Source organism: Mastigoproctus giganteus, chromosome 9, assembly GCF_048544385.1.
Source record: "Mastigoproctus giganteus isolate SK-2022 chromosome 9, ASM4854438v1, whole genome shotgun sequence".
NCBI lineage: Eukaryota > Metazoa > Arthropoda > Arachnida > Uropygi > Thelyphonidae > Mastigoproctus > Mastigoproctus giganteus.
In genome coordinates, this window is record NC_143583.1 from 161,598,612 (window position 1) to 161,617,600 (window position 18,989).

The 18,989-nt window shown below is 36.8% G+C and overlaps 1 protein-coding gene across 2 annotated transcripts in view; it reads right to left on the minus strand.

Moving 5' to 3' along the window:
- The window catches only part of jbug (filamin-type immunoglobulin domains fbug), a 1,114,928-nt gene that overhangs the window by 474,583 nt on the left and 621,356 nt on the right, over positions 1-18,989 (minus strand). For both annotated transcript variants that reach the window (XM_090381438.1, XM_090381439.1), the window contains exon 30: positions 6,966-7,139. In XM_090381438.1, the coding sequence (XP_090237564.1) occupies positions 6,966-7,139 (174 nt within the window). The remainder of the gene's footprint in view (positions 1-6,965; positions 7,140-18,989) is intronic.

An 18,989-nucleotide genomic window follows, 5' to 3' on the forward strand; every position in this document is an offset into this window, starting at 1 on the left:
ATGGGAGTGAGACTCCTTTGGAGGAATGGTCATGTCTGTCTGAGTTCCGACGGAACATCTCCCTGCTACCTTCTGGGCGTAGGTAGGTTTGTTGATATTCAGGGGTTTGACCGATTTCCTTGCCTCCTGGTATGATATATTTAGCTCTACCTTCAGCCGTTGAATTTCTTTTTCTTCTTTCCACCTCTGGCATGCTCGTGAGTAGGCCGGGTGTTCTCCCTCACAGATAATACAGGTGGATTTTGCGGCTGAACATGCTGTTGTTTCGTGGTCCTTTGCACCGTATCGAGCGCATGCAAGGACTCCACGGCAGGCCATTTGAGAATGTCCATACTTCTGGCATTTAACACACCGTAAAGGGTTCGGAACGTATGGACAAACTGAACAATTGATATATCCAGCTTTAATCTCATCAGGAGGTTTAGGAGAGTTAAAAGTCAGGATAACGCTCCTGGTTTTAACAAGTTTTCCATCCCTTCGCGCAGTAATTCTCTCGACGGCAATAACTCCCTGTGGTTTTAATTCGGAGCAGATTTCCTCCTCGGTTACGTCGAGAAGATCCCATTTCGAAATGACACCTCTCGATGAATTGAGTGTTCTGTGTGGTGTCACTGTTATAGGTATTCCTCCGAATGATGTTGTTCGGAGTAGATGTTCAGATTGCCTGTCATTTTTAGTTTCAATTAAAAGGTCTCCAGAACGAAGCCTCTTAACTGATTTGGGTGAACCTGCTAACCCATCTAACCCTTTTTGAATAAAAAAGGGCGACATTTTACCAATCGGCGTTTCATTGGTAGAATGCATAATTAAAAACCTTGGGACAGGCCCTGATGGTAATTCAGTTCGCTGCCTCTTTTTAGCAATAATGCTATCTGATTCTTTGTCTTTGGTTTCAGATAGGGACCGGGTTGGGGCCCCTGAAGAAATAGGTTTATCAGGATTCATAGAAATTTTATTTGGTTCAGTGCCCGGGCTCCTCACCCACCACGGAGCCCAAAGGGACGCCCACTACCCGGCATGCAATAAATGCACTCGGGAGTGGAACGCCAGGGCTACCCAGACACCATACCTGCACCGCCGCCAGCCTGAATCATGTTCCTCGGACCGTGAGGGTAGGGGCGTGGCACTGACACGGTTGACCCTCGCAGGCGAGCCTACTAGCCGATTGATCCTAGCCGGACCTTACAGGACCTCCCGTCTTGTCGAAGCAGGGGCCAAAGTGGTGTATTGAAGGCTGGGCCCCTCAACCACCAGGATCCCCTTTCCGAATTTTCACGGGTCGCAGCGCACGACAAACACGCCGGATTCCATTGATGTTAGCCTGGAACCTAGGCTGTGGGCGTTGGATCCCAGTGATGCTAGTCTGGAAGTCCAGCAGCGTCACTGGGAGGTCCCCTCACCACGTACAGGTGCCCACGTCGAGGGGATTTTTCGAATACCCAAACAATTAATAATATTTGCATAGTTACCAAAATTTGTTCAGTATATCCGTGTAGTAAGCTCGTTACAACAGTTTCTGTGCTCGTTATAACTAAGTTCGATTGTATGTGATATAAAAATTATATTTTGCATCCAGTTCCTTTGTGACCACATCATAGTATCCAATCAAATTGGACAGACAAGATTTCCCCTTAACAAACCCATCCTGTGTCTGAACTACTACTGTAGTCTTGTCTAGGTGATCTGCATCACTTCTTTAACCAGTGACTCCATTATTTTACCCAGAACCACCTGGTGGATTATTAGCTGGTAGATATTCTTTTAACTTGAATTACTCCTTGTTCTTTAAGTTCTTCAGACACATCTAATAGATACCAGTCTGAGATCTCTCCTTTACAGATGATCAGTGAATTGCGGGGTGTTAAAGTTAGCAATAGTCTAGCAAAGTTTTAATATTCAAAAGCCATTCTGAATGTTTTGAACTAGAGGTCTCAGTGAGTATGTTTCCTGGCCTGAGCCTTTTTATAGACTTGAGAGATTCAGCTTTGCTTTCCAATTCCTTTTGAGCTCTATATGGGGAGCATTTGCTAATAAGATTTTCACTACTGTAGTGCATTACCAAAAATGGATATGTTTGTGAGTTGGTTTTCTGATATTTGGACTTTCCTGAGGTGGCCATATCAATTTTCTTAGATATCTGGAGTATATCTGTCAGCCCAGAGAAATCTGTTTGTGGGTTATTCATGTTATCACAATGTGAGATTTTTTTTTTTTCTCCCAGCACCGCCACATGGAGTCAAGAGTCATGCCACCTAGTGAGGCCAGCAAAGTATTAGTTCAAACAAAAATAAAAAGGGATAAAGAAAGGTGACATTCCTCTTTAGGTCTGAATATCTGAGTAGTCTTATTTCATTCAAATATTCAAGAGTTCAGGGACTTGCAAAACTTGGGTGAAATGAATTTAGATTTAAGCCTACTAGATAATCACTATGAAAAGGTACCGTAGTCTCCAATATCACTTGACTTGGCATCAACTGAATCGCTGACCAGGCTAGCCGGGTGGGTAAAGTGCCTGCCTGGCAACCCAAAGGTCATGGGTTCGAATCCCGCCTTGGGCTTGGATCAAAGTACTGCAAAAACCTTGGGAAGTGCATTATGGCCACAGAAGCCGATGCGCCAACAACTACAAAAAAAAAAAAAAAAATCCAATGCAATCTGCTTCTGTGTCAGCCACCTGTTGTGTTTGTTTCTTGTGTCGTGTGCATTTAGCAATACACAACTTGAATATTTACAGCTAGATAAAATAAAAATATAACTCCAGTAACTTGTATAGCAATATATAATTCCTCAATTTGTTCCTAAATGAAAATCACATTAAGGAAATGCTTCTTTAGGGTATCCACTTTAAAAGTAAACCCATATTACCTGAATTAAATACATCACTGTCAAGTAATGACTATTAGTGTATTATAACTTCCCTGAAAACTCCAATACTCCAATTGCTAATGTAGGATGTTATCAAGAAAGTGACAGTTTTGCATTTCAAATGATCAGCTTGTCACAACCAGCATTTGAAGTTACACTTTCATTACTCCTAAAATATGATGCCACAACATATACCACTGAGCAATATGTTTTTCAGTGGAATCTTACTTGGAGTGATTGTTAACAAATATTTTTTTGAAAAATTGCCTAACAATAACTGTCCATGCAGTTGTTAGGTAATTTTCAAGGCAATAAAGAAGTCTGTAATCAGAACCAATTGAGAATAAGGAATATTGGAGGGTGTAACTGAAAGAGAATGCAGTGAAATTCAAGCTCCAAAAAATATAAATTTTTTCCCATTTTAATTACTTGGTTGTAATATTATATCATAAAATGTCAAATTACATCGTATTAAAGTAACTTTGTAGACCTAGTTACGCTTGTTATTTGTATTTTTAATTTAAATAGAGATTTTGTAGGTTAGTACTTAGTATAGGTAAAACCATTGTTTCATTCGAATTTTGCTACCATTGTTATCGAAAGGAGCCGTGTCCCGTTCATCATCCGTCTGTCTGTCTGTCTGTCTCTCTCTCTCTCTCTCTCTCTCTCTCTCTCTCTCTCTCTCTCTCTCTCTCTCTCTCTCTCGCATGTAGGAAATGTAAGTGAGTAAAAGTCATGTAGTATAGAGTGAGTGGTAGGGAATTCAAATTTTTAATTGTGGTAAATAGGTAGCTAAGGTAAAACTAGTTAGCATAATACGTACTGCTGCATTTAGAAATCTATTAGATAGTGTAGTATTGATAACCGATTAATTAAATTGTTTAATATTATTCATTTTCATTGTATTCAATCAGATATCAAGCCCCAGACTAGAGCAACAAGCACAAAGCAGCAGGTGTGCTGTGGATCGGGGACAAAAGAGAGGAGCAGTTCTCCAACGCATCGCAGCCTCAAAAAACATGCAGCTTGTGAAATCTTTGCAGATCTTTCTGGAACACGACATGATCTAGCCAAGGAGGATATCTTTGAGTGTGCTAAATGCAAGAAATTAAGTGCCAATTCAGCATTCTGATGGATGTATATGCAGTTTGAAGAGTAAGGTAGATGCAGTTGAAGGTATTAAATTGGGGGACCCATCAAGCTCTCAGATGCCCAACTCAACACCAGAGCTTCCTCTTGTCCATCAGGCTGTTGTTATTGTTGGTATTGAGCTTAATGACACAAGGGCTACTGAGGCCAAATTGTGTCTGTAGTCCATCAAGCAACACAGCAATCTTCAGGGCAAAATGCACCGGTCCCACAATTGTCAAAAAGACGTAATTAATAAATGCTGTAAAGCATTTATTAATTACATTGCTCACAAAATGATCGAAATGTTGAATTTATGTATTGCTAATAATGTAGTTCATTTCCAGCATGTTCATAAAATATTATTTGTTAATTATGCTGATTATAAATTGTATTTTCCATTGATAATTTTTGGTTTACTTTTAAAATGAATGCCTTGTATAAATAAACAAAAATATAGAATATATTAGAATTAACATTATCTCAATTTTAAATCAGTCACAAATTTGATTTACATAAATATGGATGGAGTGGGAAGAATTTATATTTTGATTTTAATGGTATATTATAATTTACATTCGTAACTTTCTGTACAATGAAAGCGAAATTCATTTGTCTGTGGTTACTTGGGCACTTAACTCTTAGAACCACTTTTACGACAACTATTAATTGAATTGAATTCATTTAATAGAAGTACCAATGTATTTAAGAATGCCAATGTATTCCTACTTCATCCAGGTGGTTCTAAGAGCTAAGTAGATAATTTTAGACCAGTCAGTGTGATTTCAGTGGTAGAGAAAATCAAGGAGGTGATGATTAAGAATCAACACAGGGTCATATAGATGAAAAAAAGGTACACTGACAGAAACAGAATATTTTTGTAAAGCAAAAAAAAATCTTGTTGTTCTAACCTACTTAGCTATTTTGACAGGGCACTTGTGCGTTGGATGCAAGAAATACTTTTCAGCATTGTTTATTTGGATTTCAGCATATCTTGTTGAATGTCCAACATAAAAGGCATCTTTAAAATCTAAAACATGCTGAGATTAAATAATATCCTTAGATGAATCAGAAGTGGGATCGCTCAGGGAATTGGTGCAGTGCTCACTGATGTTTCTAATTTTCTTAAATAGTATGATGAAGGAACACCGCAACGTCAAAATGGACAGAATGTAATGATTGGGAGAGTGGTTATTATTATTATTATTATTATTATTATAAAACCTTTTTCTCCTTTTATGGAATTTTTTCTGGTACCAAATGCATGGGGTGGATGGTTGTGTCCAGTTACTATTATTATTGTTATTATTACTGTTGGTTGAGGAACTCTCTTACTATCCTACAGGTGTTCAGGATTGCAGATTTCTCAGGTTCCATGTAAGTGTTCTCTGGGAGGCCTATTGCTGTTAGGTTTTTATGGAGGCTCTTTGGCACATTGTCAGTGGTTGACACTATGTTTGGGATGGTAATTACTTGTTCCATTTAGACCACGGTTCGAGCCCATCACCACCAAATACGGAGGATGCAGAAAGGTCAGGGAATGACCACCGCATATTCCCGGAGAAATATGGCCTTAGTTGCTAGTGCTCCTAAAAACCAAAATAACAAACAATAACAAACTTGTTCCATATACAATTTTTCTTTAACTTCCTGTCCTAGGCCTCAGAACTTCCTGATCATTTCCTTGTATGATTTTTGCAGGTTGTTGGTATTGGGCACTGCTATGCCAATCAGGGAGGTAACAATTTACTTCTTGTTCATGAAGGTTATGTCTGGTTTGTTGGGTGGGATTGTCTTTGCCATTATTATAGCACGGTCCTGGTAGAGTCTGTGAGTAGATGTCTCTAATATGGCCTGAGGCTCATACTTGTAATATTGTAAACTTGCTTTGATCAGCTGGTATTTTTGTGCTAGCTTCTGATGTGTTATCCCAGTGACCTGGTCATGTCTATGAGTGTACTCCTTCTGGCTGATAACCCTACATCCTTCAGTGATGTGTTGGATTATGTCTGGGGTTCCTGTAGTTCCTGGTGCTGATTACCTGATTTTGGATGGTGAACATGAACCCTTCAGTCTTGGAGAGCCTTCCTTTCGTGAGCCAAGTGTTGGAAGCCATCTTATCTAAATAGTCGTGATGGAGGTCATTATAATGTCTGCCGTGGAGTGTCTTCTTTGCCCATATTTCTATTTTTGTTTCTTCTGACTGCATGAGTGTGGTCTCACTGTTGAAACTGAGTGTTGGGTGCCATTTGTCTATCTTTCTTATGGATTGGTAGATTGGTGCTTGTTTTCCCTGGAAGTAATCTTGGGGGTTCTTACACACCTTCTCTTCTTCAATGAAGTTAGTCAATCTTCTCACTCCTTCTTTACGGGCTATGGTCAGTTCTCTAATGGCCGACTTTGGGTGTTCTGGCAGTTCTTGGTCTTCATTATCCTGCTCAATCTCTTAATCTCCTCCAGTTCAGTGTTAGTCCAATCTATGATGTTAGTACTGGCACTGCATAAGCATTTATGACTGTGACTATTCAGCTTTGATTTCAGTCAGCCGGGCCCTGGTTAGTCCTTGTGTTCTAAATGGTAGACTTGCACCATCCCCATATATTTGTATGTCTCTCTTATCATGGCTTCAATTTCTTCAGTGGTCTTCAGCTGGTAGTTATGTCTAAGTGACCTCATGTCTCCAATATCCACTCAATGACTGCATTTGATTACTTGATTCGTACTTCAAATTCATCAAATTTATTTACTATGCATCTGTTCTTACTCTTAGTTAACTTAATGCAACCCAAGTATTTCCTTGTTTCATTAAGTCTCACAGCAGGGACTTAAAATCCATGGTACCTTGCTTTCAGGGCTGCTGCATGTTCCAGTAGAAGCAGGGCAAGGATTAGTCTGAGTGATTCAATTTGTGTGAAGAACAAATTTGAGTGAATAAAATATATATATTTCTGTTTTAATTTAGAGGGACTTACCTGGTACAGCTTCTCCATTAAATTTAACACTCAGAATATGAGTCTGAACTTCCGTAGGTTTGAAGTTCACTCTGAACTTTGCATTACCTTCAGACTGTACATAATTGGGAACATTTCTTCCATTTACTGATACTATAATCTCAAGGTTTCCAGCACCAGCTTGACTTGCATCAACTATATTTTTCAATAAATTAAGAATAAGCATCAATATCAACAATATTCTGCTGGTATTAAATAAATTTTAGTAGCATAACACAAAATATCAATTTCTTAAAATAACAAAATCAAATGCTATGTTAAAGTACATGAGCGTTTTCATTTTATCCATTATGATGACCTACAGATGCAATTTATCCAAATATATGTTAATCTGTTATCTACCAAATAGCTCTGCTTATAAAAATAATGTGACAAACCCAAAGTGTGTGAGCAGAATAAAATTACTGTGAGGATCACAGATTGCGAAATTAATCAATTTTTTTTTAAAATTTCATTTCATTAGAAAACTACAAACAAGAAGCTCCTCCAATTCCCAATAAATTTAAAGTATTTGTATTTGTTATTCCCCATCTGTATTTGTTATTTCCAAGATATTAAAAATAATAATAATAATAATAACAACCATATTATAAAACAACAGCAAGGTATAAGGAAGGTGTAATAGTTTAGTGCATTAACATCATGTTGGTACATATTGAATTACTGAAATTGGTAAAATGGCATTGTTTTTATCATATCTCATATTGTTAATAACTTCACAACAAGTTATAACTTGTACTTGTGGTTATCTGGGTGGTTGTGAAGTTATAACTTCACAACCACCCAGACAGGCATTTTAAAGCTCTTTAGCCTCTCATCAATGTGCAGGTGCAGTAAGTGACAACCCAATTATGAAGTATAACTTTACAATATGAGAGATGCCTTATAATGTGAAAAATAACTATGAATCCTGACAGTTTTTCTGGCACCCCAGCAAGAGCCCTATCAGAAAACTATAATCTTGAGATAAAAATCAATTCTCCAAAGAGAGACAGAACAGAAACAGCATCAGTGCATATACCTTCCTAGTATACAGTACATTAAAAGAAGAAGGATTTAGAGGGATTGTCAGGTTCCACCAAATCAGTACGATATGTATTATGGATTCTGCAATTTTCAGTTCTGAAAATTGCAGGATCTGAAGAGGAGGCACCTGCAAGGAGAAGTGATTGAGGTGTTTAAGGCTTTGAATGAATTGATTAAGCTGAATATTGATGACATTCTTCCTCTTGCTGAATAAATACATGTGGGAGCATGTATTCAAACTGAGGATGGATGGTTGCAGCACAGATGTGGAGAAGTTTGAATAAATTCAAAGAACTACATAAATACTTTGGAGAGGATCGATGGGTGAAGTGGTTTTATTTATTTTTTTAAGCTGCTGCTGTACAAGCTTGCTTTCTGGCAACAATTGCCACTACAAATACCTGCTATCCTCATGATTATCTTGGTATACTCGAGGTTATCTTGGTAACATATTCACTACATTCCAAATATAATGAGCACATCTCTCCCTACACTCTTGTTTAAGATGTGGAAAAGAGACAAATCAGACAGTACATAGGAATAAAGCAATGAAAGTTTTTTAAATGTAATAAAAACTTTTTGTCGTGAATAATCTCTATGCTGGGGGTACCCTACAGCGCTCAGGCTGTCAAGAAAAGTGAAACGTCTAACCGCTGTTATATCTCCGAAACTAATAGACAATAGTATAAACAATTTATACTTATTTTTTCGGGTACATAATGATGTCGATGAATATGCAAGAAAAAATTAGAAATTTTCATATTTAATATCATTTTTTTTTTCGAAAAAACTAAAAAGTTCACATTTTAGTCATTTTCTTTGGTCATTGCACCTTGGTTCCTTTCAACTCTCAATAACTTCAAAACTATGATAGATAGACATAAACAGGAAGCTAAAAAATTGTTCCACAGGAAACTCAGCTTTTACATCTATGAATACTTTTGATGCAGCTCTTATGGTTCCCGAGTAATAGCGATGCAACTTTGAGAGAGTTGAAAAATTCGAGCATTTTCAGGTTCGTTTTTGCAGTATCTTGAAAACTATAAACGTTAGACAAAAACAGTAAGCAATGAAATTGTTGCCTTTTGAGAGCTCTACAAGGATATATAACTAGATTTCAAATCTGGTTTTTAGTTTTTAAGAGTTGAACAACTTGTTAAAGTAACTACTTCGTTCAGTTACTTCGCATTTGTCAAGCAGTGCAGCTGTGTTTTATTTAATCAAGTTTTGACGATGCCGAAAGTGACGGAACACGAGAGAGAGAGAGAGAGAGAGAGAGAGAGAGAGAGAGAGAGAGAGAGATTAACTAGATTCACATTTTTCTCCAATTACCCTTTCTTTCTTTCACAATACAGCTTTGAACACTGGTTTGTAGATTTTGGCATGCATTGTACTTGTTGCGTGTAGTGAGACAAGTACAACACATGCACCCAAGAAAACTCAATTGTACACAATAAGTTACGTACATTTGGGGGGGGGGGGAGTTAACATATAGTGCTTCAACCATGGTGGAAACAAATTTGCAAAAGCGAATATCAAACAGATTTTTACTAATGCAAACGTTAATTGCGGTAATAGTGTAAAATGAAGTGAAAGAAGTTGACATTCCAGATTTTTACTACACCACTTTACTTAAAAACCTGAATTTCTCCGCAAAAACGGGGGAGGGGGCGGCGTAAATCCTAGGATTTACCACATTACAGGCTTTTACAGTAACGTACATAGCTTCTTTGATTTTTGCTATATAAAATTCCTTTTTCCACTCCTTGATTATTTTAAAATGTTTAAAATTCAATATATGGCAGTATTCATAACCACATTCTACTACCCAAATTTATTACTATTTCTCTTTCCTACATGTTTATGATGATCAAAAATTCTCATTTAAAATAACTGCCTGTCTTCCTTTCTGCATGCCAGCACATGGCTTTGTGAATATAACATGCCTTCTCCTAGTCAGGGGAAGACATCACTTAAAATATTTATTTTTTTTCAGTTTTGTCTTAGGAATAGAATACAAACATCAAGAACAACTGACTGAATCACTCTAAGCTATGCAAGGGAATTCCCTAAAAAAAAAAAAAAAAAAAAAAAAAGGAGTATCCATATTTGTGTGGAAGATTTCAAATTATCACAAGAATATTTGGCAATTTACAGATTTCACTATTATTTTGAAAAGTGTTGAAATAAGTGCACTAGGGCAATAAATCTAAGGGAGAAAATTTGAGACACTTTAGAATTTGCCTGGATAAGACAAATTTTCAGAGTAGAAAAGCTATCTGCGAAATGTGGGATCAAAAAAATAAGAAAAATTAAATAAATAAACGGTGCTTTACTCTGAAGCACTGTTTTAAGAACAAGGGGGAGAAATTCCACCAAGATCTGTACAAGTCTTGGTATCAGATTCTTCAAACTTTTTCTATCATAATGTCACCCATTATGTACCTGTTATTAGACTGGATAACAATCAACATTTAGCTTCTTTTTTTTTTTTTTTTTTTTTTTAGTTTAAATTAAAATATTCCACACATTCTGTCTCCTCCTTGTGGGTCTTCTTCAATGGGGGTTCAAAATTTAAACTTTACTTACATTCCGAAAAGAGGTTTTAATAACTTTTAACATCTTGTTATAGTTAATATTATAAAGGAAGAATAACTACATATAACACAGCTGGAAATGCTACAACACAAAGTAACCTACCAACAGTTTGAGAGTCATACAGCACAGCTTAACTGAGAATTTTATGCCATGAGCAATGACACATTCTATCTTCTTTTTGCTATGGTTAAGAGACGCATTCTAGTACCATTATATAAAATACAGAAAAAAATGGTAAACAGAAAGAATCTCTTTTGAAATCTGGCACACAGGCTGTTACCTAGAATGCTAATACAACAAGCTGGTTCTATATAAATGATAATTCAAAACTAGCAAACACTTTTAGATATTTACAGAATGATAACAATGCATATGATAGTAAATTGCCAAATATAAATGAAAGAATCTCTGGAATTATTTTTTTAAAAATTCCTGCTGGAAATATAATTTCTGTCAAACTTTACTCATGATATGATAATGTTAAAATGGATCCTTCAAGGAAGGAAAGCATTTTGTGTCATGTTTGCAATGACAAATTCAGTAGCCAGCGTGACTTTTCTTCATGCTACAGATATGACCTAGCACAACTAAGAACAATATGCAACTGGTGTAAAAAGTTTGAAAGAAAAGGATGGATCTGCAAGTAAAGTCCATATCACCTTGTGCCACCAATTAAATAATGCAGAATATAAGAGAAGTCATTCCGTGTTTCACAGAAGTTAAATTGAAGACATGGAGGGGGGGGGGGGGGTATCAAAAAGTTCGTATCCTTTCCTACAAATAATAGCCCTAGAAAGGCAAATTTTCACAGAAACTAATTCTTTTCTATGTACTCTCCATGTATAGTAACACATTTCTCCCATCTAGGGTTCAGTTGTTTAATGCCTCGATTATAGAAGTCTGCACATTTTACTTCAAACCACGATTCCACTCAATTGATGACTTCTTGAGATGAATCAAAGCGGTGTCCACGCAATGGTTTCTTTATTCTACACCCAGTATTCATCACCAGCCAATCAAAAAAGTTCTCAACATCCACATTACACAAATCCAACAGTTGGTGAGAACATTGAATTCAACATATCTTCTGCAACGGCGTCAGCAATCTTGGAACCCATCGTGCGGAGACCTTAGACATGTGCAATGGTCATGTAAAATGCTATGGGCAGACCCATAACTAATTCCCACTGCATATGCGATGAAATGAATTGTCGCACATCTGTCACTCAGCACCAGCTGCGCAACCTTTTTAACCATCTCACTTTCTGTGGATGTTGATGGCCTTTTCTTGGCTCATCAAAGACACCTGTATGACAGTACTGGAGCTCCAGTTTTCACTTTTTTACAGAATGTAAAAGGATGGGCATAGGAGGGGCAATTCCGCCCACACACAGCTCTCATTTCTTCGTAAATTTCCTGAGCTTCCTTGCCGTGCAAATGCAGGAACTAGATCACTGCTCGATACTCCACTTTGTCAACCATAGTGTCCTTCCTCAGACTCTGGGCTCCACCTCTCGTGTACAATTACCTACGGGAATGAAATTTCCCATGTTACTTACTGAATATGTAGACAACTTATATTAAAAACAGCATGTTCCTACTGATGTTTTATCTAGGTTATGGTACAAACTGTTTGACACCCCCCTCATAGCTGGAGGATTCAATATGACTCAAACAACAATCGCACACATTCTGCAGAATTATACTTTTGAAAGATAACAGCTGCCAACAATGAAAGTGATAAAACTGACTAGAGCAAATGGAAAAGGATATCATAATACGATGATATTTATTTTCAATAACAAAGGAACTGTTTAATTAAATAAACTAACATTCAGATGTAGGGCACTATAAATCCTATATAAGTCAGTAGGAATGTAACTCCCAAACATAATAATATTTTGTACTGCTTTGCATTACAAAATACATGCCCTTTCTTTTGCTTTCTAGAAAGATGAACAATTGGAATGTTTACTTATCTTCAATCAAGATGGTCCATCATGTCTTCATGAAAATTTCCAAGAATATCTTAATAATTACCAGAGGAGATGATATGTAGAGTCCTTGTCTCTTAGGTTTCCTGACCTAACACCATGCACTTCTTTTACTGGAGCTACGTGAAGGATGCCATGTTATGTGACAATTTCAATCAGACATTCCTGAACTAAAATTCAGAGGAAAAATCAACTGAAAGAATCAATGTGAATAACTCATAAAACTCACTGATCAGTGCTGGCCTTAGCAAATGCGGGGCCCGATTAGAGCAGACTGGTGGGGCTACTTCAAAAATTCAATATTAATCCCTCAATATTTTGAAATAATAAAAAAAATGAAAAACAAACTATTAATAATTGCTTATTATTTTTATATTATTAAATTTGTTAACAATTGACCAGAAAGGTTGATAATATAAACAAAACTAATCAGAAAGATATTTTTCTTGACCATTTATTGGTAAAATCTTTGAAGACTTTCTCAAAATTTCAATTCCTTGCTTCTTCTCTTTCAATGGATATAATAGCAAGGCTGGTGAGCTTCTCTTGAAGCATTGTCGACCTCAGATATGTTTTAATTAAATAATTTGTATAATTTATAATTTAAATATTTATTATTTAATACATTAAGTTTTAATAAACTTTAATCAGGAAAAACTTCTTTCCCTAGATGCTACAATAACTAGAATGGTTAAAAATAATCTTAGAGATATCGATAAATTCGAAAATCCAGTGGCTCTGTCATTAGTTGCGAGAAACTGTAAAATGTTTAAAGCATTTTCGAAGCACAATTCTGGAAGAAATGATTTCAGTGCTTCCATTTTTTCCACTAGGCATGTGGCCATCAATATCTGCCACCTTCACAGACTTGATTAATTCGTTACTCTCAATGATTTTAGCATCTCAAAGTGTGATTTCTAAATCTGCAGCATGTTTTCTTAACTAGTCCTTTGGAATTCTAAAAATTTACCTAAGAAACCAAAAAGATTAGTATGTTTTATTAACTGCTAGAAACATGACTAGAGACTGAAAAGCCTTGTCTACCATTTTATTAAAGCAGTTTAACTTGTAAGCTTCCTTAGGATTTGTTATAGGTTCATCAGCAGGCTGGTAATTGAAGTGCCTCCTTTTTTTTGTAATTTTCTTGTGTGAAATTCTGGAGATATTTCCAATTGTGTCGCAAGTTCTATGGCACCAACTACTCTGTGTGTGTGTGTGTGTGTAGCACAATGATATCATCACCGTCCTCCCCACACCAGGTGGAAAAGGTCCAGGGTTCGAATCCTGTCGATGATACGAGGAACTTTAATGGGCTTTTTTTCACTCTGTGGCTGAGTTAGTCAGTATCGGGTGTAGATAGCAAGGTTTTTACCCTTGTAACTGGGATTTTTTCAACCAGCAAAACAGGCAAATTGACCAGAGACACGCAATTTACATACACAAATACGGGTTTATGTAATCAATTACGGGTAATAATAATAACTTTTTTTTCACGCACTAACGAAGATTTGTTTAAAGCCAGACTCTCTACATCCATTGCAGAATGTTTTTGAATGAAGAAGAAAGGGATGTAGCAAGATCTTCTGGTGCTATTTCCAAAGTGCATCATCGAAATCGCCAACCTGAAACTACAATGCATTCGACACTCCCACCTTGTTTCACAGAGAGGCTTTACAGGAAGACCCTTTACATATTTTGGGAAAATGACCATTTCTTTGTTGATGCTGAAAAGAGCACATACAAACATTGGAAGTGTCCCAAAAAAGGTCATTGCATCTGGACAAGTCTTGGCCATATCACCTAGAACTAGATTTTTACACCATAATAAATATAAAATTAATGTAAAATGTAAAAAATATTCTTCAATTTTCCTGAGAAAGACCTGCCTGAACACCCGAAATTTTTCCTTTCATAGTTCCTAGGTCTATCTAAAAAAAAAAAAAAAATTAAAAACCTGGTCGTCATGCATTGCCTTTCGATGATAACTGGATACGACAGTGTCTGGAGTTCTAACTTTTTAGAATTTTTTAATAGTATGACGTCACAATCATGCTTTCTGAAGTTACTACTGCAGTAAGTACAGTTGCAACAATACAAATATTTGTCAATTTCTTTTTTTGTCTCGCATTTTCGTTACATTCCATTGTTAGGTTCCTCTAACAGCTGCGTATGTCACTTCAACTACAAGATCGGTACATCAATCGGTACTGTTTTACAGATATATTTAGATACATTGCACTCGCAGGTATACATCTCTTACTTTAGTTATCATAAATCCATTGTATTTTATCTTCCAGAAATTATGAAAATCTGTGAATGATCAATAAAATATTTACAATAAAGAATCTCTTATTTCGTAATCGATATATACAAATCAAAATACCTAAAAGAAACACGAAGGATGTTTCATAAAAACCACCTACAACTAGGGAAATATATTGGAAACAATTTTTTTTTCCATATTAAAATTTTAATATTACGAATAAAAAATAACACAAAATATTTCCAATATCACAAATAACATAAAAACTATTACAAAACAAACTTTCTAGAAAAAGTACACAAAAAATCACTGATTACATGAAAAAAAATTATTTTACAAATATTCAAAAAAAATTTATTCTAAAAATTGCCATATAAAATTTATTACTTAAATAATATTTGTTGTCGATCTTCTGCTTTGCTCAATAGCGAAGATTACAGGGGAATGATTTGACGTAACGATCTGGATCAAATTGAAGCAATAGTTTTCCATACAACCCCAGGGGGACTTACATCTGGTGAGTATGGGCTTGGCACACCCAGGGTCCTGAGCTGGATATCATCATTCTTCTCTTTTTTGGTGATTCTCTTCTACGTTTGCCTCTCTCTCTCTCTTAGGGTAACTGGGCAATTTTTTTTTTTTTTTTGGCTGTTGCAGCATAAGCCTCAGGCTTCCTTACACCACATAGTTAATAATAATATTTAGAAGTATGGTCATCATAATCTGCAACGTGTTTAATTGTCATAATATTATTCATTATGCTGATAGCTGAAATCAGCTTCAGCACTGCTAATCGCAGTGGTTTCAAAGATATTTTCTGGCTTTCTTAATTGAAAAGGGAATTTCACTCGATTTTAAAGATCAACTGTCTTCGACAAAATCTCTAAAATCATTAATTTTTATTTCATATTTTATCAGAAAACTTAAATTTCTTATTCAGTTTTCACCGTCTTGCCACCGAGACGAAATTTCTTTCACATTCCAGGATTTCGGGTAGCATATGTTTAAAATTACTTTCAATGGTATCGTTATTTTCCTTATTTAATTTAAAATCACCATGTTACATTAATAACTTATCCTTTAAGGATAAAACAATGAATGTAATAACTTGTCAGGAGGTAATTTTTTTACTTTCGATTTTGATTCCTTCAAATTCTTTCCATTTCAACATGCTCTCAATTTTCGCTTCAAAATTTCCTTCAGAATTTTTCAAATTAGCAATAGCATTGATAGTTCGAATAATTAATTTATATGCACAGAATCACAATGGTAAAACATTGTGATTCGGTAAAGCTTCTGAAAGGTAACAGAGCTCCTGCAGGATTTCGATCATTAGTGCTAAATTGTTAAGAAATTCCATATTTAAAAGTCGATTTAATAATCCGGAATATTTAACTTCTGATTCAAAATTTTTGCACAAAGCGGGATAATTCCTCCAATCCACAACTACAGTCCGCAAGCTACAAGCTACTCATCGGGGGCCCAAACACCCGACCGATCTTTATTGTTTCCACATCAAGTTCTTTAGCAATCATCCTTAATTCGTGCTAGTTTTTGGAGATTGGTAATATAATGCTAATTATTGACTGCATGCCATTATATTTTAGAAAATTTACTACATAGTGAAAAACTCGACAAAAGTTTCAAAATATGCCAACATTTCATCTTCGTACAGTTTATACAAAAGTTTAACAAGTACAGGTCACTGTTGAAAAAAAGCCGTGAATTAGGGTTGAATTTGAAAGTGTCTGCAATTCTGCCCAGACACGATAGGAGGGAGTATATGATGAGAGCCCTGTCGATCAATTCGCCCTGGAAAGATTGTGCAAGGATCAAGGGGTAGAATTTTTTTTCAGCCTGGTCTGTACTTGTTAACAGGAGAGACTGCTTCTACAGGGATGGGATACACTAAATAGAAAGGGTGCAAGAATGTTTGCTGATGATATCGAGGCAGTATTAGGTGGGTCGGAAAATTGCTAGATTTGGGGGGGGATACAAGGACTAACAGATTAACAGTAGCCACTGGTGAAAGTGATTCTTGCACTGCTTCTATTGGAATGAGATGCATGATTTTTCAGAGACTGCTGGGAGTCATTGGGGTACAACTAATCACATGGGTTGTGTTAGGGTAGCTAAGAAAAAGAACAGGTGCATGTATACTTGCTTGTACACCAATGCTAGGAGTTTGGTAAATAAATTTGATGAATTTGAGGTATTGCTCAAAGCATCAAAGGCTGTTGTTGTTGTTGTTGTTGTTTGGTTTTTAGGAGCATTAGCAACTAAGGCCATAGTTGGGGATATGCGGTGGTCATTCTCTGAATCTTTCCGCATCCTCCGTATTTAGTAGTGATGGGCTTGAACCCTGGTCTAATCAAGAAGCGTGTGCTACGTACTGCTGCTCCTTCCCACCTGTCTACGGAGGCGCCGGCAGCATCAAAGGTGGATATTGTTGGGATATCAGAGAAGTGGTGTCACACAGATATAAGTAATGCAGAACTGGAATTTGGGGAGTACAACATCTACAGAAAGGACAGCTAGGATTGAAAGGGAGGAGGGGTTATGCTATTAGTTAAGAAACACATAAAATCCAAGGAAGTGAAGCCAGTCGACATCGCTGGACAGTGCAGTGTCGAGTCAGTTTGGTGTGACATAAGAATTGGGAGATCAAAATTGAGAGTAGGAGTGTGCTATAGGCCTAATGACTCTGATGAGTATAATAAGAAACTGTACAGGGAAATAGAGTGGGCCAGTAAATCAGAGAGTCTTATAATGGGGGATTTTAATTTAATTTCTTATAATGGGGGATGCAAAGAAAAACAGCAAGGAGTTCTTTACTTATGTAAACTCTAGAAGGAAGGGGATGAATTAGATTGATCCACTTGATATCGATCAATATTTTGCATCTACATTCACACATGAGGAGTTATTCAGGAAGGGGAATGCCACAGACGAGTAAACACTGGCAGTGAGCAATATGATCTTGTAATAAGGCGTGGATGGGATCTATCCAGTTATATTAAAGGAGGCAGCAAAGGAAATAAGCAATATTTATGAGAGCTTCCTTGGACTCAGGGGAGGTACCCACAGACTGGAGATGTACAAATGTAACCCCAATTCACAAAGGAGGATCAAAGGCTGACACAAGTAATTATAGATCTGTGAGTTTAACTTCTGCTCAGGGAAAATTAATGGAAGCACTGGTTAAAGAAGCACTGCAGGATCATCTTGACAAGAATTCAGTTATAGCTCAGAAACAGCATAGCTTTGTTAAGGGAAGGTCTTGCCTGACCAATTTATTTGGATACTATGATGTAGTCACAAAAGAATTGGATGCAGGGAATAACTTTGATATTATATATTTGGATCTTAGAAAGGCTTTTGATACTGTTGCACATGGAAAACTGCTGCACAAATTGGAGCAGTGTGGCATTGGTGGCAAATTGTTGCTATAGATAAAGGAATGGTTGAGTGGGAGAAGACAGAGTGTGGTAATTAATGGACACTGCTCATCATGGACTAATGTTATTAGTGGAGTCCCTCAGGGTTCAGTGTTGGGTCCAGTGTTGTTTTCTGTATTTATAAATAATATTGATGATGGTATATCAAGCTTAATGCCCAAGTTTGCAGACAATACAAAGGTTGGCAGGGTTGTTATGGACGCTACCGACGCTATTCTGCTGCAACAGGATCTGGAAAGGTTGAGCAGATGGGCTGAGAGGGGGCAAATGAAGTTTAACAGTGACAAATGTAAAGTACTACATAAGGGAAACAGCAACCCCACAGCAACATATCAACTGTGTGGTACTACATTGACAGTGGTAGAGAATGAAAAGGACCTGGGGATAATTGTGCAGGCAGAAATGAAGTTCTCTGAGCGGTGCAGACGGGCTGAAAGAGTAGCTCATGCTGTCTTATCAATGATATACAGGAATTTTTCTAGCAGGGATAGGGAGGTGATTATTCGCTTGTATAAGGCAATGGTCAGGCCGCACCTTGAATACTGTATACAGGTCTGGAGGACTCATTTCAAGAAGGATGTAGAGCTGCTGGAACGAGTACAGAGAAGTGCAACAAGGTTAGTGAACAGAACGAAGGGTTGCTCTT